General features: G+C 31.1%; 2 protein-coding genes across 2 annotated transcripts in view; both read right to left on the bottom strand.

Moving 5' to 3' along the window:
- Positions 1-14,172: 14,172 nt before the first annotated feature.
- On the bottom strand, positions 14,173-15,606 carry LOC130897426 (uncharacterized). The gene has a single exon (XM_057806266.1). It carries the CDS (start codon positions 15,604-15,606, stop codon positions 14,173-14,175), a length of 1,434 nt encoding a protein of 477 aa, XP_057662249.1.
- Positions 15,607-16,523: 917 nt separating this feature from the next.
- LOC130897427 (uncharacterized) overlaps positions 16,524-23,836 on the bottom strand; it is a 41,033-nt gene continuing 33,720 nt past the window's right edge. The window contains exon 4 of the mRNA XM_057806267.1: positions 16,524-19,231. Within this exon, the coding sequence (XP_057662250.1) occupies positions 16,524-19,231 (2,708 nt within the window). The remainder of the gene's footprint in view (positions 19,232-23,836) is intronic.

Consider the following 23,836-nt stretch of genomic DNA (forward strand, 5'->3'; position numbering starts at 1 on the left):
GGTAGATAATCTCATTTATTCATGAAAGATTGTATGTGCATAATGTAAAAATCCCAGCTCGATATTTAATAACATTACGAAATAATACTTTGGTAGAAATAGATAGAAATTGTATAAAAAAGACAATTTTATCCACTTTGTAGGTACACGAAATGAACGATTTTATTCAAAGGATCACACAAAAAATAATAGAAATATATTTTAATGATACAAAAAATGAAAACTAATATTTCCAAAAACTTGTACCTAGAGCTAAGTTTCAACGAATATTTATGAGAGCAAATTTGTACGGAAATACATAATTTTACCTGTCTTGAAGTGGTTTCATTCATGTTAGGAGGTGATAATATCATTTTGATATCATTTTGGTGTACCAGAGACTGATCAAAAATATGTGGCATGTGAAACTAATTGCTTTTGTTAGTTTGTAACCTGAAAAAACTCACAAAATATTCATTTTTATATTTTCGAATTTGTCTCACGTAATGAATATTTTGCCTACTTGTAGGGAACTGCACTAAAATATAGTCATGCTCATCGGGACACCTTTCTAATTAATTTTACAGACTTTATTCAAAAATTATTTGAACATCAGATTCTGCTTCATTGTGTTCTACCCAATCAGTGTCATTTTCAGAGATGTCGGACAGAGCAATCTCTAGCGAATCTTCAGAATCACTGACTATAACTTTTTTAGGCAGTTTTCCTCGCTTCATTTTCCCTAATTCCTGTTTTCTTTTAGCAACAGCTTTCATCATTCCGATTTCTTACTTTTCGGGCGCGTCTGTGGTAATCATATGATATTGAAAGTAACAAGTACAAGTACAAGCAACAGGTTGTAACGAGTATGCCCTTTTCTCCAATAATTATTTCCTCTAAACTTGTGTAACCTTATGGCGCAATCACTCGTCAAGGTTAAAAATCCTTGTGCCTTTGGAAAAAATGACATTTTTTTTTCCATATTATTGAACAATATTTCTACATTATTCGTTACTTCAGTACCACTGTAAGTACCTCAAATATATGATATAAATTTTTATAAACTAATTTTTAGAAGTGTACTGGGGTGAAACATTATACTTCAGATACATCTGAAATTAATTATAAATAATTGGTGTTCTACTGAAAAATGACTAAAATAAAATGATTCTCCCATTCTTGCTTTGTACTTACCATCTGATCGAACGTTTACTAATTGCCGATTTATCGTCTGTTAATAATGGAGTAGTGACTTTTGAGATCGATCACCGACCTTGGCTTTGTGGCTCTCGATTTTAATAGAGTATAAAGATCATATCACATTCGAGATATTCTGATATGAGTAATTGAAATGTACATACTTTAAAAGGTAAGAAGCTTGAATGAATTTAGATATGATGAGAATATAATCATTAAGGACAAATGAAAACAAAATACTGAGGTGTGTAACAAACAAGAATTGAGAATAAAACCAATAATACGAGGGAGTTTTAAGTTCCGATAAGTCATAAATAAGAGACCTACGAGATTTTTACGAAGTACATTTGTCCTAAGAGCTTCTCCATTTTGTTTGTAATTAGTGAGGTCAGGTAGATACTGATAGTGACTTAAAGCAAAAAGGTGTCGTCTCAATCACACCCTTACAAATCTTAAATGCTATAATAGGACTGTAATCTTTTGTATAAGTCTTTGTTACATTGATACTAGCAGTCGTATATTAACTTGCTTGCTTGCTCCAGGAGACCAACAAGAAGCAAGTATTAAAAAGATATTTTCAAAACTAATATCCTGAAACAATACGATCATATCGACTTGTCGGGACGATTGAAGTCGGTAAGATCTGCCTACAATAAATTCGGCTATTTCATCGAGCTTGCTGTTTAATATCAACGCGAAAATAAACTTCTGTGGCAATAAGGAATAATTTTGTTTCTATATTTTTCTGTTGTTGAGATATTCCAATTTATTTGTACTTCAAACTAACCTATATCGACTTATAATTTGATTCACTGAAGTGAATTCTCGTAAAAAACGTTACCATTACATTCATATTTTTGTTGCGCCCACTGTCCCTGTGAAGCCAATAGTTAAAGTGCCTAGCAATGAAACCAAAACTGCAATCTTTTATAAGATTTTTACAAATATACCTCAATAAGTAAATTCTTTTTTTCAATAGTTCTGGTTTTTGACTACTTAGGAACCTATCTTTCCGATTTTCGTTTCAGAAGTACGCGTAATTTAGTTTCACTTGATATGTCCTCACAGCTTTCGATAGTTAAGGTACTGCGTACTGGAACCATTACGGCGATAGTTATAATTTTCTTGACAACTACTTAAAGGAAACTAGCAAATATTTTCAGAAAAAGAAATCACCTTAGATTGCATTCTTTAATCCAAGAGCGTTTCTGTAATTTCATCTTATTGTTTCGATGTGTTTGGGAGCAAATACAACATAACATGCTTATTGAATAATATCTGAAAGTATATTTTCAAACTCTCGATCCTCGTATTTCCTTATATTGAATATTTCAAAGATCTGAATTATTTTAGTATAAAAAACAACAATAAAACCATTCCCGTTTCGTAAGTTGACAAAAATAATAATAGTGCAGTGTTTTGGTCACAGGAATAGCAGAGAAAACTAAATATAGAAATTGGATTTCTTCTAATTACTTGTCGAATACTGCATAGTTTTCGCTTTTTCAACATTGTATCGGTAAACGATTATATTGTTTAAGAATTGCTAATAATGGAAAAAAATATTTCACTGGAACAATTTTAGAGAATAATTTCTCTTTAGATTTATCAATAAAAATTGATGCATTGTTTGTATAAATAACGATATAAAAGGTTACAACACAAAAGTTGAAGTAGTTATCAAGATTGTAACAATGAATTAATGCCTTCAATCAAAGTGAACACCACAAAAAATGAAGTGTTTTAGTTTTGAATCGACAAAAATGTAGTCAATACCTAAATTAGCTTAGCATTTTCAATTATTACATTTCAGTTATTATTTACTTTAAATATTTATATGTCCAGCGAGAAAGAGAAAAAAATGTACAAAAACTTCCTGGTTGTAAATCATTTAGAACAAAAGAAATGTGAAAAAAGGAATTAGCAATTAAAAAAGGAGTAAATTATATATTAGAAACAGGAATATTGGAAAAAATTGAGAAGGATGAGGGAACGGAAGCAGAAACCATACGGAACAAAAAATGCAGAAAATATAAGACATAGCCAATAGTACAATAAGTGAATAATGCGCATCAAAAGGGAGTAGAAGTGAATTGGATACACGGAAAGTGGAAAGAAATTGAAGAAGTCTTAGATCAACGTGATATATTCAATATCCAAAGATGAAGTCTCGAAAGTAGTTATCAACTGTCTTAAGAGAAACGAATAACAAGATTATCATAGGACTTGGACAAAAATAATGGTAGACCGTGTATATTGAAAAATTAGATGGATGTGAAATATCCACACATGTCCACCTGCAACAAAAAGCCAAATAATTTACGGAAGAATAGCCAAAAAGGAATTATCACTCCAAAAAATATTTCACAAGTGAATTCACTATTTTTCTTAAGCTGGACTATTAGTATGAGTAGGGCGGCGAAGATTTTCTATAAATTATTTCACATCTTCAGAATGCTTCATTCATGAATTTGGAAATTGGTATGTTAATTTTATCTAGGAGGTGTATCAGTCACATATAGCCTCTTAATTTGGCTGAAAATAAGGAAACTTAAATTTTGCGGTTATTTTTTAATTGTTCAATCATTGATCAGATGTTTTCGTAATGTAATAATTTGTAATGTTTTTAAACAGCCTAAAAACATTCTATTCTAATTTATTTCAGTCGCACTAGGCTTTTTCTTCTCCTCAATCTACTTTTTTCAACATAATTATTAGATTTATTTAACAGATGACCATTGTTTTTTATCAAAAGAGAATTTTAATAGTCGGACTCGCAACGACCTCAACAGTACCTACCTAAAAAAGTTAATTCCATGACATGATGGGTGATAATAGCCTATGAGAGATCGGGGAAGTCAACCGATCACAATTATTATTCTTTATCTATATAATTCGCAACTTTTCCACACTAATAGAAATTCGAAATAGAAAAGGTTCACCGTTATGTTCATATATATGAGATACATTTTTTCTTTTAGACTGATGATATCCATTGAAAGAGTTATTCCATTTAACAACCCAATTGTCATAGATTTACAATCCTATCATCCCATGATAATATTTTTTCAATATACAGTTTCTACGTGATACTCTTAGAAATACTTCTTTCAAATATAACTATTATTGCTAATCATACTTATTCCAGCTTTTTACTTTATATTTAAATACTTTGATAACAATCAACAATAAACCAGGTTAGTTGCACCATCATAATACTGAAAAAGGTTCCTATTTATCATTTTCCCTCCGATTATATGAAGTACGTGGTGACGTATCAAAGTAAATAACCGTTACTGTCAATATCAGTCATTATATTTGTCATTTTTCTTGAGGAGTGGCAAATTTTCCAACAGGAAGAGTTTTTTTTGCCATAAAGTGGGAATTTTATCTTAGTTTGAAAATCAAACGCCGCAGAAAGATCATTCACTCATTAGAAAATCATTTCAGTTGGCTACACATCGTTAATAATTTTCAGATATGTATTTATTATTGAATATAATTGTGATAGAAAAAGTAGAGATATTCTGAGCTTTGTAGGATATTCAATGAGAAGTATTGGGTCACATTTACCTATTTATGGTGATAAGAGGAAAGCAAAAATTCTGTGAATTTGGAATTATCTAAGATCGTCAAAATAATGAAGAAAAATTAGATGGAGAAACAGCTGGCATGTGGAATTAGTGTAAAACATGTTTTAAATCACTTCATTTATCAACAATTTGTTCATATCCATTACTTGGTTGCATCAGACAGTGTATTTGTGCTTGTTGGTGTGGTGTTAGTAAACAATATGTTTATTACAACAATATGGGAACGCTTGTAGTATCCCGATAAGATATGATATATAAAGATATATAAGATAGATAAACTACAAATTTAATTGACGCAGTCAGTAGAATTGCAAATCGGTTCAACAAAAATCGTGACAACGGTCAGTATCTAATCTATTTATGCTTTATACACCTTTATAAAAAATGAACATCTTTCAAATATAAGTAATATGATTAAAATTAGTTGATGAATGACTCAATTGTAGAAGAATTAGCAAATTTATTTAATTCTAGTAAAACTTTGAAAGATAAAAATAAAACATCAGAAATTGAAACAATGGCCAATCAAAACTATCAATTATTAAAATTATATATTGACACTAGTCCACAATACGAGGGTAATTCTAATACTTTAAATATTTTTTAGATAACTGGAACGCATTACTTTCACAATTTTACGATGCAACAAATCCGCAATAAAATAGTTTTGTATTAAGCGCAATATTGAGTAAATTAGTAGGTAGGGCGCTGTAATGCTTATAGGTTCAAGAACTGAATTACGAACATGGGCTGAAATAAAACCAGCTCTTCAATTATATTTCGGAGATCAAAAATATATATATGGCTTAGTGCAAGATTCAATTATTTTGAGACTATTAAAAAAATAAAACTCTATACAATTTCGGTATGGGATGTCAGGAAGCACGTAGCTTAGTAATTTTAAAATGGAATACTTCAAATAATCCTATAGCACTTAAGAGTTTTAACTGGTCAATTGCAGAATAATATACGTTTGTATAACCCAGATAGTTTAGAAGTAGCTATGTCTTTAGTCATAGATAAATAATAAAAAAAAGAATAATCAATGTTACAAACCAATAACGAAAATCACTCCATCCAGACAAACTAATCATCATTCCAACTTTTTTCGAAATAGTAACGCTAGTTATCAAAACTTCCATTCACCACCCTCTCAACTCACTATTTCAATTAATCGAAAGTCATATTCAGGTGTAGCTAATAATCAATTCTTACAACCCTAACAGAATTTTGATAATTTCAATCGAATTTTTCAAACCAATAGATATTGAAATTTTAAATATAAACGGAATTAATTTCCTAGAAAAAATGGAAACGGATCATGGAATTGGTGTAAAACATGACCGTGCTTTAAAAACAAATTTGAAAAATATTGATCATTGTAATCCAGAAAAGAAAGATGTTATCAAAAAAATTATGTTACGAATATCGTGATATTTTCTATTATGAAAAGATACCACTCTCTTACTAGTCAAATAAACATAAAATAAATGTAACAGACGATACTCCAATATACACAAAAACATTACCGTTACCCCGAAATTTACAAAGAAGTCAAAACACAAATAAACTAAATGCTGGATCTAGGTATTATCCAGCCTTCCAATTCACCTTATTCATCTCCTATTTGGATCGTTCCAAAGAAGACAGACAAATCAAACAAAAAAAAATTTCGTTTAGTTAAAGTCTACCGCAAATTAAATGAAAAAACTATACCCGATAAATCCCCCTATGCCGGAAATATTAGACAAATTAGGCATAAACCAATATTTTAGTACACTACCTAGCTAGTGGATTCTACCTAATCCAAATGCATGAAGAAGACATTCCGAAGACAGCATTTTCAACTCAAAACAGACATTGGGAATTCAAACGTATGCTAATAGGACTACGTTCATCTTCTACATTCCAAAGAGTTATGGACAATATTTTAAGAGGATTGAATAACGAAATATGCTTAGTATATTTAGACGACATTGTAGTTTACTCTATATCCTTACAAGAACACGTAGGGAGACTGAAAACAGTATTTGACCGCTAACGACAATCAAATTTTAAAATTCAACTAGATAAATCTGATTTTCTTAGGAAAGAAGTTGCATACTTAGGGCATATCATTACACCAGACGGAGTAAAGCCAAATCCCGAGAAAATAAGTGCAATAAAGAATTATCCAATACCAAAAACTCTAAAGGAAATCAAAAGCTTTTTAGGACTATTAGGATATTATAGATTTTGCTAAAATAATCAAACCTTTATCTCTATGTCTGAACAAGAATGCTTAAGTCAAATCAAAATTTCATCTCAGCTTTTAACACTTGTAAAAATCTATTCATAAATTCACTCAAACTTCAGTACCCAGACTTTTCTAAGCCCTTTGTTTTAACGACTGACGCTTCGAACAGCATTAGGCCCAGCATTATCTCAAGGTCCAATTGGTTCAGGTAGACCAATTGCGTACGCTTCAAGAGCCCAGAATAACAAAAATATAGTACTATAGAAGAGAACCGGATTCAAATTAAAACGCTGGAGATCACGTTTAGAAGAATTTGACTATCAAATAATTCATAAAAAAGACACTCTAAATTCTAATTTCGATGCACTTTCTAGAGTAGTTATTAACGCACTATAAAACGATTCAATGATTAATTACCCTGACGAAATTAAAGATCCTCATGAATAAGACTTAATTTTGAACGACCTTATAGATAACCAACTAAATAACAACATAATTGATGCCAATTTGCAAATAGCTGACACAATTGTAACCAGCTCAGATACACAACACACCACTTTTAAAGAAACAACAAATGATGGTATTCGATTATATGACGAAATAATTAATAACAAAGTCTACCAAATTATAGTAACACTCCCATCCATATAATAAATTGTTAGTTGAGCAGGAAACGTTAAAATGTTAAAATTCCAACTCAAAATAATTAAAATTTTATACCGGAATTTTTAAAGGACTACACAATTACGAAACGTTGTTACTGCATGTATTTTCACAACGATTCTCTTTATAATGATTTTAGTAGAACACATTTCGGAAAAAGGTCCAAAATTATTTAGATGCTTAAAACAAGTAAACACAATCAAGGAAAAACTAACCATCGTGATATTGTAGAAACGTACGAATATTTAAAACGAAACTCTTATTGGAAAAGCATGAAAACTACTGTTACTGAATATATAAACTCGTGTGATATTTGTCAACGAAAAAATACGGCAGAACATCCTCCATTCGCAGCTCTAGTAATAATCGAAACAACATCAAAACCATTTCAAATTGTTCACATAGATTTATTCCATTACAACAATAAAATATATTTAATCATTATTGCTATTCATGTCAGTAAAGCATTAATGAAATTCTTCTGTTCTTTTGGAGTGACAGAAAAAATAATTCTTGACCATGTACTGAATTTAATAATGATACAGTGTCAATATTCATTTTGGCACTGTAGGACATCACGAATCAAACAGTATAGCAGAACGATTCAATTCCAGTTTAATAGAATAACTCAGAATTCTAAAAGAAATGCACCCTAATAAAGATGATTTAATTGACTATGCAATTTTAGGATACAATAGCTCAATACATAGTACTATTAAATTTACTATGCCTAAAATCAAAAAGAGTGACTTAAACATTTATATAAAAAAATATAAAGGAAACCCCAGAAAAACAAAAATATAAAATTGTAGATATAAATAATCAAAAAGGCAATACTAACATTGATTTTAAGTAAGGACAAATAGTATTTAAGAAAAACTTACGCTATCATAGTAAAAAGGATAATAAATTTATAGCACCTTATGAAATAACCGAAATTTTAGATAGGAATAAAGTAGAAATAACCTAAAGAAAAGGTCAAAATAAAAAAGAAAGAATACATATAAAGGAACCGAAACAACCTTCAACTCTTACAGGTTGTCCATCCACATCCATGACGGATCAAACCACCCAAGACTCCAAAACCTAAATAATAACCCTGGTTTTCCACCTTTAAAACTAGGCAATAGTCAAAATAAAATTGATTTTTGTTCTTTCATTAAAACTTTTGACATTTTGGAATTAGTATAAATCATTTCGAAACTATCCAACATCAATTTAAAAGAAATTAGCAAACATTTCCAAGAGATACCTAATCATAAATTCCGAACAAAAAATACAAATTCAATTGAATCAAATAAACCCAGTTTTTGATGTAAGAATCAAGATGCTGCGGAAAAATACAATAAAGAAATTTACACAATTTCTGATAATCAATCAAAATTGAGGAATATAGTTAATTCACAAATAACACTTCCTCATTTTACTAGAAAGCGAAATGTACAATTATTTCCAGATATATTCATGCCTGTACCCCCTCAAAATTCCTTCAAATGAAATTCCTTATCCTAAATGACCTTTCTTATATGTTTTTCGACAAGAATCGTGAAAATCACATCTGAATAGTATATTTGCAACCAGAATGGACCCGTCATCATTTAAGAAAAAACCCCATGTGAAATTCAAATGCTTCGCTACTTCAAGAACGTGTCATCACGACAACAGTTAGCTGTCCGAATGCCAAATTTACGAATCCAAAAACGAGAGAAGAATCATTGGATTCTAATATCTCCTGAAATACATGTAGTAAATCAAAAGTGCGGGTCTAACAAATATAATTTTCCAATTCAGACAACTTTTATGATATTTTATTGATTCGGAATGCGAAGTGGACACAGATGGTATTAAAATTATTGAATTGGTTTAATTTGAAAATTATCAAACCGAACTTAAACTAATAACCTTTCCAAATTTAACATTTTCAAGTAAAATATCAAATTTTCAAATTGAACCAATTCAATTACATTCTATCAATTTAGACAAATTCAAACATGTCCAGAGTGCTTTAGACATTCAAAAACAAAAAATCGCTAACATTTCATCTCCAATAATATCGGCCAATTTTGATATTTGGAGTGTTTTTATTCACTTCATTATATTAATAATTATTTTGTATTGGACTATAGAATTCATTCAAACAAGAAGAACCCGAAGAAGAAGCCAAGGTCACGAAGTCCAGAATGGTCCCCAAAATTTGGAACTCTGAAATTCTTTGAATTTCTGTCTAACGGCGTAGGAGTTATGGGAACGCTTGTAGTAACTCCACACTGTTAAACTGCTGAATTGCAATCCCACGGATTCCTTCCATCATAACATTTTTTAATATTGATATTCAGATTTTATGTAGCTTCCGAATTGTAAAGTGTAATTGTACTTTAATAAACTATAAATTTAATTCTACTCATTAATCACACAAACCCACTTCTTTTGTCGTAAAACCTGTCCTAGCCAATATTGGAGTTAAAATTTATTTGAATATTTGTTTCTGAATTTACGAACATTTTAATATTTTAATAGTGAATATTATTTTATATATTAATTATATAATAATTAATATATTATTTTAATAGTGAATACTCAAGAATAAATAATCAATAATTTTACTTCATACAAATATAAATTCCTCGAAACAATTAAGTGTAATTATTAAATGTACAGAGTGTTTCTTGATTATGATGGTTCTTTCCTACAACAGTAGCTCTCCACTCTACCCTCGGAGATATCAATCATACAAGGTCGTAAGTAAAATTTGGTCTTTACTTATTCACTTATCCGCAACCTCTGTGTTGATTTTACATTTCTTTCCCATTTGCTTCTTGATTAGCCAGTCTCCCTCTGATTTTAAAATTTAGCTTGTTAATGTTATTCTTTTCCTGTTCTTGTATTTGCACAGTTATTTCTCCTAGTTTGATATTTTCAGTATTTCTGTCACTTGTATATTTATTTTTTGCAGTCCGTATTGTTCCATTCAAAGACTCCACTTCTCTATTCTATTGTGTAGCTCATCTTTTGTGTTACCGAATAGTAAAAATAGGTCGTACGCATACGTTACTGTGTTTATATAGATTGGTCTCAGTCTGTTGTGTTCTATGTGTGACTTCTTTCCTTCTTTGTTCACTTAGTTTGCTATTACGTACATGAGTGAAAGGAACTATGATGGGCTTTAAACGCCTCCTTGTCTCACTTATTGTCATTTTCTCGCGTACTCGTACCACATTCTCTGTTTTCTTATAAATATTCTTGAGTATGTTTGTTGACTCACTTCTTCATTCCTCATTATTTCCCATATTTTTCCTCTACCTCCTATAATCTCCTTTATAATGTCGCTCTTATTCATTTCTGCTCCTGACACTTCTTGCCTTACGCTTGCTCCTGTTATATTGCCATCTCCTCTTTCTGATTGTTATTAATATCTTTTTGTTTCTATATATTTCGCTGTTCTCTTCTCTCAACTCTTCTCCCAGCTTGGCTTTAGATTTTTTTGCTTTTTACTCTGTTCTTCTATTCTCTATATACTTCATAATTTATGTTATTACTGAGATATATTTTTCATGATATTTCTTTCTATTTTCCTTATTATAATTTCTTGATTTTATCGTCAGTGAGTTAAGTTTTTATGGTTTGTTTTTCTATTTGATCCACATAACTTTAGTTGCTAGATTTCTGTATGCAGTTGGGAACTTTTTTGTTTGATCAATTTTCGCATTCAATGGTTTCTTTCTATCTTTGACTTTCACTTTTACAAGAAAATGATCAATTCCTATATGGTACGCCATTGTAGAATTGTAGATTGTAGATTGTAGAACTAAATAGTATACTGTTGAATTGTCAATCTTGCCTAGACAATAAAGTAACAAATATAGAATCCAGTTGATTAGAAGTTGGAATAGCAGATCCACTTACGTTGGATCATAACGGCCAATGCATACATTTCAATTATCCATTAAAAAATAATATCCCCATTATGAAACAAGTAATAAACAACACCATTATAACAAATGTCACAAAGATACTTTCTGAATTTTTTTGGAATGATTTCAATATAGACACCTGAAAATTTGGTAGGCACCATAATGGATACATTGAAACAAATCTCCGAAATATGCTTTTATGAAAAACCAATTAAGACAAATAAATTTTTATTGTTTAATTTTTTCAATAACAAATTACGAAATATGAGAAAGGAGGTCATAAATGGAAACATACATTTGTACATACCTACTCAGAAGCTGATTGGTTGAACTATAAAAATGTCAGCGTATTTAAAAATGATAGAAGGTTCAAGAAATAAGAATAAGACCTGTTAGAAAATCCTGAATTCCTAACGGAAATCTGAAATAAATAAATCCGAACAGTCTGAAATACCAACGCAGAAGTTTAATGAGCTTTTCATGTCAATATCAGAAATAGTTTTAAAATCTCTTGACGACTCTCAATTCTAGTCCAACTTCTTTTTGCACGAACTCAATAAACCCACTTTTCCATTCTTTATTAGTCCAAGACAATCTTGGAAAGTGATGTCCAGGAAGATAAGCAATTATCATGCTTAGATTTCTACAACATTAACAGCAAAATAATTGAAAACTCTATTTATTCAATGATACATCCACTCAAAATTTTGTTTATTCAATGTATAGAAGAGGGGACACTGGCAAAATAACAAAAATTCTACCATTACCTAAAAATAGTAACGTAGCCTTTCCAGAAAACTAAAATAAACAAAATACTCGAATTTATTGTCAAAGAAAAATTGGTAAATTATCTAGAATCTAAGTCCCTATTAACAGAATATTAATTCGGATATCGTCGTAATAAATCGACCATACCTGCAATTCTTCTTCTCTTGAAAGAAGTTGATAAACTTGAAGAAGGCATCATCTCGGTTGCACCACTATGCGACTTAACGAAAGTTTTCGACTGCGTTTCCACAGATTTACAATCTAGAATTTTATGGTATTAGGGAGAAAGCATAAAAATCATTGGCATCTTACCTAAGAAACAGAAAACAATATGTAGTTTGTGGAAACAGAACTTCAGATTAACGCAGTATATACAATGGCATCCCTCAAAGCTCTATTTTCGACCCACTCCATCAAATTTGTTAATGATTTACTGCAAGATAATTATAAAATTTGAATCTTATTTGCAGATGATACCATAAACTTATCAGATGGTGCACAAGTGAGAGATATCACTTTATTAAATCAGTGATTCGTGGCTAATAAATTGATCACCTTCGTTCAAAATTAGCGAGTCAAATCTTTCTAATCCAGCAGTTGAAATCTTGTATACCTATTAATTTATTAAAAACTGTGTATTACTCACTTTTTAACAGCAAAATGATAAATGGTATTAAACTGTGGGGTAACTGCTTCTCAGTAAACAAAATATCTTTATTATTATTTATATATATATTATTATATATTATATACCTATTATATTTTATATATATATATATATATTATTTTATTACAGGAAACAGTAATAAGGATCATTTACAATGAGCCCAAAAATACAAATTGCAGAGAAATTATCAAAAAACTTCAAATATTGCAACTTCCTTGGAAATATATTACTATAATGTAATAAATATTTATATTTACAAACTACTAATAACTGTTTGCGATTATTTATGATAATTAGGACATAATATGTTTCTGTTACCTTTATTGATGATGCATGCTACTCTTGCTTTTGCTCATTGCATATTATCAACCACACTATATACCATCAGAATAACTGGAGATTACTATTTAATATTAGATTAGATTAGATTAGTGTTTTGTTTTTGCAGGACAGCGCCCCTGCACACAAATCTCATGTTGCCATGCCAAAAATTCGTGATTTAGGGTTTGAATTACTAGGACACCTCCCTTATTCACCAGATTTGGCTCCGTCTGATTATCATCTCATTCCTCAACTGAAAACAGTTTAAAAGGTCGTGAATTTTCTTCCAACGAAGAGGTAATAAAAGCTGTGGAGATCTGGTTTGCAGAACAAGTAGAAACATTTTTTTTGAAAGGTCTAGAGATGTTGCAGGTTCGCTGTTATAAATGTATCGAATTAAGAGGAGAATATGTTGAGAAATAAAATATTTTGACATGGAAATTTTGTTTGGTTCTATAGTAGGCTAAGAATTTTTCAATAAACCCTCGTATGGTAAATGTTTAAAATTCTTTGCTGGTTCAAATAAACTAATTGTTGATGTGTGGACTGTATTATTTATTAATAATATTAAAACATGTGTTGGTTGGGTTTTAATGGCGATATAACAACAACACATTTCTAATTAATACAAAAATAGAAAAAACTTTATGTTGGGCAGCGTTGCCACGTTTTCGACTTATTTTAACATAATAAAAAATTATTTTAAAGATTAATTTTAACATAATAGCCCCCACTTTGAAGGGATGCCTTCAAAACAGCTTATTGTAGAAATTTACTTGATAATATATATCTATGTTTACAAAGTCTATCACTGTATTAAGATTGCAATAAATCGATTTAATTGTCTATGTCTTCTTGTCTTGGTAATGGACACAAATGTCTGATGGAACGAATAATTAGTCCCTTATGGGTTTGGACTTCAGCAACTCTTGTAATGCCGTCTCTTCCGGGAAATAATTTCCTAATTATTCCCATTGGCCATTGGCATGGTGGATATAAGGTGGTTTTTATTAAGACTAAAGTACCCACAGAAATAGTTGATGGGGCGTCTTTCCACTTGTACTGCTGATGTAGCTGAGAAATATATTGTCTTGAAAATCTTCGCCAAAATTGTTGGTAGAATTTCTGGATGTGTTCTAATCGAGTCAAACGATACTTGTTGGTATTAGTATAGTCAATGTTGGGAATGGAAGTCAGAACTCGACCTATTAAGAAATGGGATGGTTTAATGGGTGACAAGTCATTAGGGTCATTTGATTGCGCAAACAATGGTCGAGAGTTTAATATACCTTCGATTTGTATCACTAAGGTGCACATTTCTTCGTAAGTCACATTATTATTAATAAGAGCTCGCTTCAAATGAAATTTGCAACTTTTAACGGCTGCTTCCCACAATCCACCATGATTTGGGGTGTACGGAGGAATAAACTTCCATTGTATATTATATTGACTGGTAGAATTGACAATAGAGGCCTGATTGTTAAATAAAAATTTACTAAGATCTTTCAATAAGTTGTTAGTGCCGTGAAATGTAGTTCCGTTATCGGAATATATTATTTTGGGAACACCTCGTCTAGATACAAAGCGTTTTAAGCATGCTAAGAAATTGTTGGAAGTTAAATCAGTTACTATTTCGCAATGAATTGCCTTAGTGCAAAAACAAACGAAAATAGCCAAATAACATTTATTAAGTTTAGCTCCTTTACCTGGTTTGTTCAAAATATAGAATGGGCCGGCATAATCAACTCCGGTCACTTCAAATGGAAGCGTAGGCCTAATTCTTTCATTCGGTAGGTTTGACATTGGACAGGAAAATGGAATAGGATTGAACTTGAAACAATTCACGCAATTTCTCACTGTTTGTTTGGCTAATATAGAACCACCAACAGGCCAGTAGAATTGTCGAACCGAACTTAATAGTAGTTGTGGTCCTGGGTGTAACAATTGACTATGTTTATGATTGAAAATTAGCTTGGTAAAATTGTGTTTACTTGAGAGTAAGATTGGATGTTTGATGTTAAATGATGAGTAAGTATTTTTTAATCGTCCCCCAACTCTGATGATTCCTTTCTCATCAATAAAGAGCGCTAATGAGGCAAATTTATGTTTAGCATCTAATTGCTTGTTTTTACGAAGTAATTCTAGCTCCTCGGAAAATGATTCCATTTGAGATAATTTAATTAAAATAGTATTGGTGTTTTCCAATTCTTCAACTGATAATGGGCCAATAACTTTGGTATCAGATTTTCGTGCATTATTGATAAAACGCATACAATATGCTGTGACTCTTTTTAATCGTTGTAAACAAGAGAATTTTGTAAATAAATCACAAATTTTTGTTGTGATATGACCAAAATAGTTTTAGATTTTCTTAGTTCTGGGAGATCGTGTTTAGAAATTGAAAAATTAGTAATTGGCCAATCTGATGATTGTAACAATAAAAATTGAGGTCCTTTCCACCAAATTGCACTTGACATCAGCATTTTAGGCATTATACCTCGAGATGCTAAATCTGCAGGGTTTTCCTTAGTACTAACATACTTCCAATTTTCAATGTTCGTGAGAGATTGTATTTTAGATACGCGATTAGCAACAAAGGTCTGTAATAAATTGGGTTCCGTGTTAATCCAACATAGGGCGACTTGAGAATCGGACCACAAACAATAATGAATATTTTTTAAATTGAGGGCATTGACCACAGTATTTACTAGTTGTGCTCCTAGAAGACAATCACACAATTCAAGTTTTGGAATTGTTATTGTCTTCAGTGGCGACACTTTGGTTTTGGCACATAGTAATTGAATGTTATAATTTCCGCTATCGTCAACACTACATAAGTATATGCAACATGAATATGCATCTCTCGATGCATCGCAGAAGCAATGGACATCTGTAAGTACATAGTTTAAATAAATAGCATTTCTAGGAATAGATAATTGATTTAAACTGCCAAGTTCATTCTGAAATCGATACCAAGTTTGTTCTATATCTTGTGGAATAGGCTCATCCCATCTAATGTGTAGGGACCATAATTTCTGTATTATTAATTTTGCAATAACTATTGAAGGGCTCAATAACCCTAAAGGATCGTAAATTTGAGCAATAATTGAAAGAATGTGACGTTTAGTAATTGTGTTTCGATGGGTAAATTGTTTAATTGTATATTTTAGAATGTCATTTTTATTGTCCTATTGGATTCCCAAAGTTTTACAACTTTCTTTATCACCTATATCTAAAATTGCATTTGAGATATTGTTATCTTTGAAGCCACAAACTACTTGAAAATTATTAGAAATCCACTTTCTTAAAATGAAATTAGCGGATGATAAGACATCATATATGTCTTTGCATAATTTTTGTAATTCTATTAAATCGTTAGAACCGGTCAACAAATCGTCCACGTACATGTCCTTTAGTATTGTTTCACAGGCTTTGGGGTATTGATTCATATTGTGTTCCGCTAGCGTCTTAATACACTTGATAGCCAGATATGGAGCTGATCGAGTTCCATATGTAACTGTATTCAAGTGATAAGTGCAAAAGTTACTTTTGGGGTTATCACGCCATAGTATCTGTTGTAAAGGTCTATGCTCTCGATCTATGAGAATTTGACGATACATTTTTGATATGTCAGCTGAAACCACGAATTTATATGTTCTGAATCGTAAAAGAATGTTTATAATGTCATTCTGAACTTTAGGGCCGATATATTGTAGATCGTTAAGCGACCACCCTGTAGACGTCTCACAGCTTCCATCAAAAACTACGCGTAAACGAGTTGTCGTACTCATTTCTTTTAAAATACCATGATGTGGTAAAAAGTATTTAATTCCATCGGGTTCAATAGTTAATTTAGTCATATGACCTAAAGTTTCATATTCTTGAATAAAATCGGTGTATAATTGTTTAAATTGAACATCCGCGAACCGTTTTTCTAATGTCTTAAATCTTCTAATTGCTTCGGGTTTAGACCTGCCCAATAGTTCTGGGGATTGTTTTAACGGGAATTTTACTACAAACTGACCGTTTTCTATGCGGAAAGTATTTTCGTTAAATAAAGACTCACACACAATATCGTCTTGAGATAAAAATTGATTACTACCTTTTATTTCTTCAATTTCCCAGAATTTCTTTAACTGGTCATCTTCAGGAATATGACTTGAAAGGTTACACATGATTGTTTTATTATTATCAATTGGAAGCGCACCTGTTACTATCCATCCAAATACAGTGTTAACTAACATATTATTTCCCAATTTTATTTTTTCGTTTAATAACAAATCCCAAAATATATTGGCTCCCAACAATAAATCGACTTCTTGTGGACATCCAAAACTGGGATCAGATAATTGAACATGTTCCGGTATCTTTAATGTACTAGGATTAAAATAAGCAAATGGAATATTACCAGTTATTACAGGGACGACTAAACATGAAATTGTATATTCATGATCATTAACGCAAGAATAAAGAGAAATAGAACTTTTTTTATTTATATAAGATACAGATTTACCTATTCCAGAAATTGATACATTGGTAGGTAACAATGGTATATTTAGTAAACTACATAGCCTTTCAGTTATTATATTGGATTGAGCTCCACAATCCAGCAGTGCTCTTATTTGATGAAAATTGCCTTGGTTGTCTTTAATTTGACATGAGACGGTAGATAACAGTGAATTGGCGAAAGTTTCCGCTTTTAAAATCGTGTTTGAATTATTGTGGTTTACAACTACATTCATCGAAGTTGTTGGTTTATTAGAAGGATTATTTGCCGGGGGTACTACATTATATTGTTTGTGAAGCAGTGTATTGTGCTTCCTTTTGCATATTGTACATTTGCCGTGTTTACAATTTTGTTTATCATGACCTGCAAGTAAACAATTTTCGCATAAGTGCAAATTTTTAATTTTATGAATTTTTGTATCAACATTTAAAGCTGAAAACTGAGGACACTTATAAATTGTATGAGCTTGTTTACAATAATTACAGGACAATGATTTATTTGTTGATAAAAGCATATGTACTGGATTGTTCTTATTCTTACTTAAATTGCCTATGGATTTAGTTGATTGTTGAGACTCGTCCAAACATTGTAAAATGTCAGATTTGTCTTTCAAGAAATTCATAAATTCGTCCAAAGTTGGTAATTCAGAATGATATTTCATTTCTTTCCAGTCACGAATCGTATTTTTGTCCAATTTATTGGACACAATATAAATAATAAAGGAGTCGTATAAAATATCTTTAGTTAACTCTAAGCCTTCTAGCGATGTTAAATGTTTAGAATTTTCATCTAATAACTTACGGAATTGTATATAATTTTCTCTAACAATATTTTGCACACTTAGAATAGACTTGAAATGGCTATCGATTAAGAATTGTTTTTTATCAAATCTTTCACCTAAAAGGTTCCAAGCTCTTTCAAATGGTTTGTCTGTACTGTCTAAACCTTCAATAAATCGAGAAGCGTACCCTTCTAGAGACGCCTTTAAAAACTGAAATTTCTGATTCTCATTCAAATTTGTATTGTCACATATGATAGTTTTAAAATTGGTTTTAAATTGAAGCCAATGATGAAACTCTCCATCAAAGCTAAGTAATTTTAACTTTGGTAATAAAACATTCTGAAGAGGATCAAAATTATTCGACGAAATGTTGTTAACTGAATTTGAATTTTGTTCAACGCTTGTATCTAGACGTGGTTGTAAAGTTTGTATAAATTGTTTCAAAAAATCAAAAGCAGCATAATATCTATCTTGAAATGTATCGCGTTCATTGAATTGTTCATCTAAGTCATCCTCTTTACATTCAGACTCTATAATCGATTGGATTTTGTCAAATTCATCTAATAAATTTAAGTGATTGTCGTATCGCATTTGTATTTCATTAAATCCTGGAATTGATTCGTTAATTTTATCTATGAATTTTTCTAATAATGTAAGTTTTTGTTTAATTGTACCTCTTTTACGGTATAAAATTGTGAGGTCAATATTCTCTATTGGGGGCATTATTGCAGTTTAAATTGTAATTTATTATCAAAAAATAACCTACGACAGAAAATTGCTACTTCAATTGCTTAACATTGATTGTACCTTCTTACTAGGCTTAAAATTGTAAGTAAAGTAGTAATTTGTATCTTTTAAAATAATTGCATGTGATTTTTATAAATCAAACTAATGAAATTGTATTAAAATTATTTTAAAGATTAATTTTAACAGTAAACTACTAGTAATAGACAAATTAACACGAGAATAACAAACTACAAACTCACAAATAAACTTCCAAGTTGTAACGATCAACAATACAGTTTGTCAGCCTACAGAATTTGGATAAATATTAGGTAGACACGAATAAATTGACAGTCACACTAGCCTTGATGTTACCTATTAGTGATTGCAAAAGAACACAAAAAACAAAGGACACAAATCAAAATTAATAAATAAAAACAACAAAAAATAGAGACCTCTAAAAAAGATCATAGGATTTCAGTCAACACAGATCGACACGGTAACTCTGCACTTCATAAACAAGTGCTGAATTTTACATCAAGGACAATTTTTGAGCAGGGGAAAATACAACTTTGATTAGAGCTTTTTTACCAAGGAAGGTTAGAAAAATTCTAGCTTAGACAAAAGGGCCGAAACTCTTATTCGAAGTTAAAAATGTAACAAAAAAATAGAAAAAGAAGAGGAATTTTTAATTATAAAGTTCACGAAGCGCGAATAATGCGGAATTGGCTAGGTGGAATAATCATAACTTTTTACATATTTTTAGTCACTTTGACATCATCGACTTACTTTCCTGATCTCCACTATTTTCGAGTTGGTGATTGACAAATCTACCATCGCACCAAAAATTATAACACGAAAACAAATTCAATCGTTCTTATGAGCCCAAGCAGAGTTCTATTAAATCATTAGTCGGATTGCTGCTTCTCTTATTAAAATTAATGAAATAACAAAGTTAATAATTAATTAATGAAATGATGGATGACAGGATGGATTACTGTGCCGGGGATATTTTGCTTGAAGTTTTGTTTTATATGACTTGACAAAGAGGAATTGTTCAAGAAAATTAATTTCGAGAAATTTTATTTTATTCAATATTAATTGATAAGCTCAAGTAAATAGGAATGATGAATTGATATCGAAATTTGATATCAATTTTTGAATGAAAAACTCATTTTTACCGAGATAAAATAATCGAATACTTCTAGCGGCCAATAAATATAATTTTTTACAAGTGCTCTGAAAATTTCGATTCGATATATTATCGATAATTTCAAAATATAGCATCTGTCAAGATAAGAATTCAAAGTGCTGTATTTCGAAAACAATTGAACCTGTCTGGCGTGCAGGTCGCCTTCTTTATTTTGGTATCCATGTGTTCATATCATAGCAGTTTTGGATCCAGAGTGAACCCCTAGATAAGTCTTCCCTTGAGAGTACGATGAGTCAGATCTCCCAATGATACAATTAGGGCGAGCCAATGTTGTGCTTTCTGGTGAAAAAAGGAGCACGACTAGCTTTAGCTCCTCAGGCTTTGAGCACCACCAGTCTACCTACCACAAGGCTTTTGATATGGAGCTTTACAGGGCAACGGCGCTTTTTCCGGGAAAATAACAAGTCATTAGCATAGGCCTCCTCCCTCTACTATTAAATCGTCAACACCAAATACCACAGGGCTGAAGACGAAATTTCGGCTCTGCAGGCAGCCTCTCAACGCCGCCATCTTGACAAATTCACTATTCAATTGGGCGTTGATAGAACTTTTTTCCAATTTTACCATATAAAGTCTTTTGACCAACATGTTTCTTTTTTCAATTACCGTTTTGTGGAATTGGTTTAGTTATTCCTTACGAGTTTTTGAATAAACACTTCTTCCACATATTTCCATTGTTTGGGAACGTAGCTCCAAGCGAGGCATGATATTAAGATCGTTACCGAAAGGAAAACAATCATTTCCAGTGCTGTTGAATTAGGTATATGCAGTAATTCACGATTTTTCTCTTTGTTTTACAACCAAATGTATTTTATTTTGTAGAGCAATTTACATGAATTATGAGGATCGTGATTAGGGATTGTTCATTTAATTCAAATTGATTCAATTCATTATAACTTGATGGATTTGTTCGCGGTAGATAATTTGAACATATTCCGGATGTATACTGAACATATTCTGAACGTGTCAAATGCGCATGCTTTGTTTAGAATATGTTCTGAATATACATTCTTCCACGAACGATTTAGGAAAATATGAAATTATAATTTGAATTCGCAACTAGCTAGAAAAACAAAATGTATATACTATTTATATTACTATATAATTAATCCAAGAATTTATTCTTGTGGGTAAGTATAAATTGAAATACCACATTTTTTTTAATTGCAAGTACGGATAAAAACATCTAGGTTAGAGGATAGTATGTGGTAAATGAAAAATCTTGCTCAGGTCCGAGGATACCTTGGACGTATTCGTTCGATACGTTCGAAATTAGAAATTTGTTCAGGATTTTCCTCCATCCGAGGTTTGCTGTATATACTTTAACTGATGAGGCCAAATACTACTTGCCGAGAAAGAGTCTTAGCCGTGGACTGACCGTTTACTATTCACATTTTTATATATACGTTTTATGGTTATAGACAGTAGTAATAAAAATTAAGCACATATTTTCTACAACGTATAATTATTCGACTATTAAAAGTAGTGTTCTTCCATCCATAAATCTTCATCTCCATAAATATTCCGAAGCATTTAGCTCATTATCAACAGCAGCTGTCATGCTCTCATTATTTTATATTATACACCCTTCGACAGATGAAGAAATTGATGCAATATCTGGTATATTCAAAGCTGTACCTAATAGGAAAATTGGCAAAAAAGGAACAAAATTACCAAAAAAACTCCCATAGCTGCCAACATTATCAGATCTGTCGAGAAGACAAAAAAACACAATTAGAGCCTACGAAAGCAGGGACAGTTGAACAAACTTCACCAAACAAAGGTGTACTAAACGGCCAAGGTTAGATGGAGGCACGTCGTATGGGTCTAAAAACCTCAAGGACGGAAGCTCAATATTAACAAGAACTTTATGAATGTGGAAAGTGTCTGCTGAAAGCGACATTTGCAGAAGAATCAGTGGTCCCCATGAAAAAAGAAGAGCCTAGTGCGCTCGAATTGGACAGCTTTTCACAATCAAGAGAGAGGTAAAAACCCATGGCCCAATATTTAGCGTGTGAAAATTACATCAACAACGCTTGTTACAAGATTAGAGCGGACATTGGTGCGGTCCTCCTGTAGGAACCATGTCGTATAGGAAAAAAATGCTGGTCTTTCAACCAAAAAGTGCAATCTTTGATACTCATATATAAAGCCAAAGGCTCGTATAGTTCACAGTGACCTAACCATCATACTCACGGAAGAGAGAGGAATTTGGTAGTTTGTTTGATCTACTTTTCGGGAGACGCTGTTCACGTCAAATAATAAGCGACATGTCAGTACAATCCATCTTATATAGGAGCTTGAAAATTTCTAATATAGTGAATTAACACAGTTTATCATTAACGCATGCAAAAACATATATTGTCCACTTCACTTGACACTGCCATGTCTAAAACCACCAGTATCTAGTTAAAATGTAAATTAATAAATGGAAGTGTATTAGATATTTGAACTGGTGAGATAAACATAACAGAGTCCGCAATACCAAAAGAAAAAAATTATCAATACAATTTCAATAAAGAATTTTTAAAGTAAAATTTTAAATAGTGTAACGATGCATGCTACAGCTAGAGAAAACGTACGCTAGGTTCATTATTTATTTTAAGCGCCATTGCCAAATGAAGACATTTGAGTTCCTGACGAGAATTATAGATTTTTATTAAAGTAAAGCAACTGATTAATTTGAAGAAAAAACAAAGTCATCGAATCAAGCTTATGGCTAGACAGTGTTGCCTCATTGAAACATCATGACTTTAATAACAAATCGCTCTTTTTTGAATTTATGAATGAATTGATATGTCTATTTCCAATGCATGTTTTTGATGGTATTAAATTAATAGTGCAAAAAAGGTTGTTACATGATGTTATTTTCGAAAATAGGTTTTACCACTTAGGAAAAAGTGTTTCTGATTATTGTATTTTTATTCGCAAGGAAAAAAAGTAAGTAATAAAAAATAAAAAATAAAATTATTATCACTGATCGTACAGATAATAGGACAGAAAAATTTTGAGAGAAAGTGATGAAAAAGATACATTTTCATAAGTACTTTATACAGATAATTTCACTTAATATATACTCACGAAAGCAAATGAGAAAACCCAAGAAAAAGAATTATTCACCTACATCTTCAAATTCCTAGAAACAATAACTAGGACTCCTAAAAAAATTTTCAAGATAATGTGTGATACAACGATTGCAATAGATTTCAATTCGATATATAAATATTTAACAATATATCATTTATTGATCTTTGGACTTTGGACTGATAGTTGCATA

Source organism: Diorhabda carinulata, chromosome 8, assembly GCF_026250575.1.
Source record: "Diorhabda carinulata isolate Delta chromosome 8, icDioCari1.1, whole genome shotgun sequence".
Lineage (NCBI taxonomy): Eukaryota > Metazoa > Arthropoda > Insecta > Coleoptera > Chrysomelidae > Diorhabda > Diorhabda carinulata.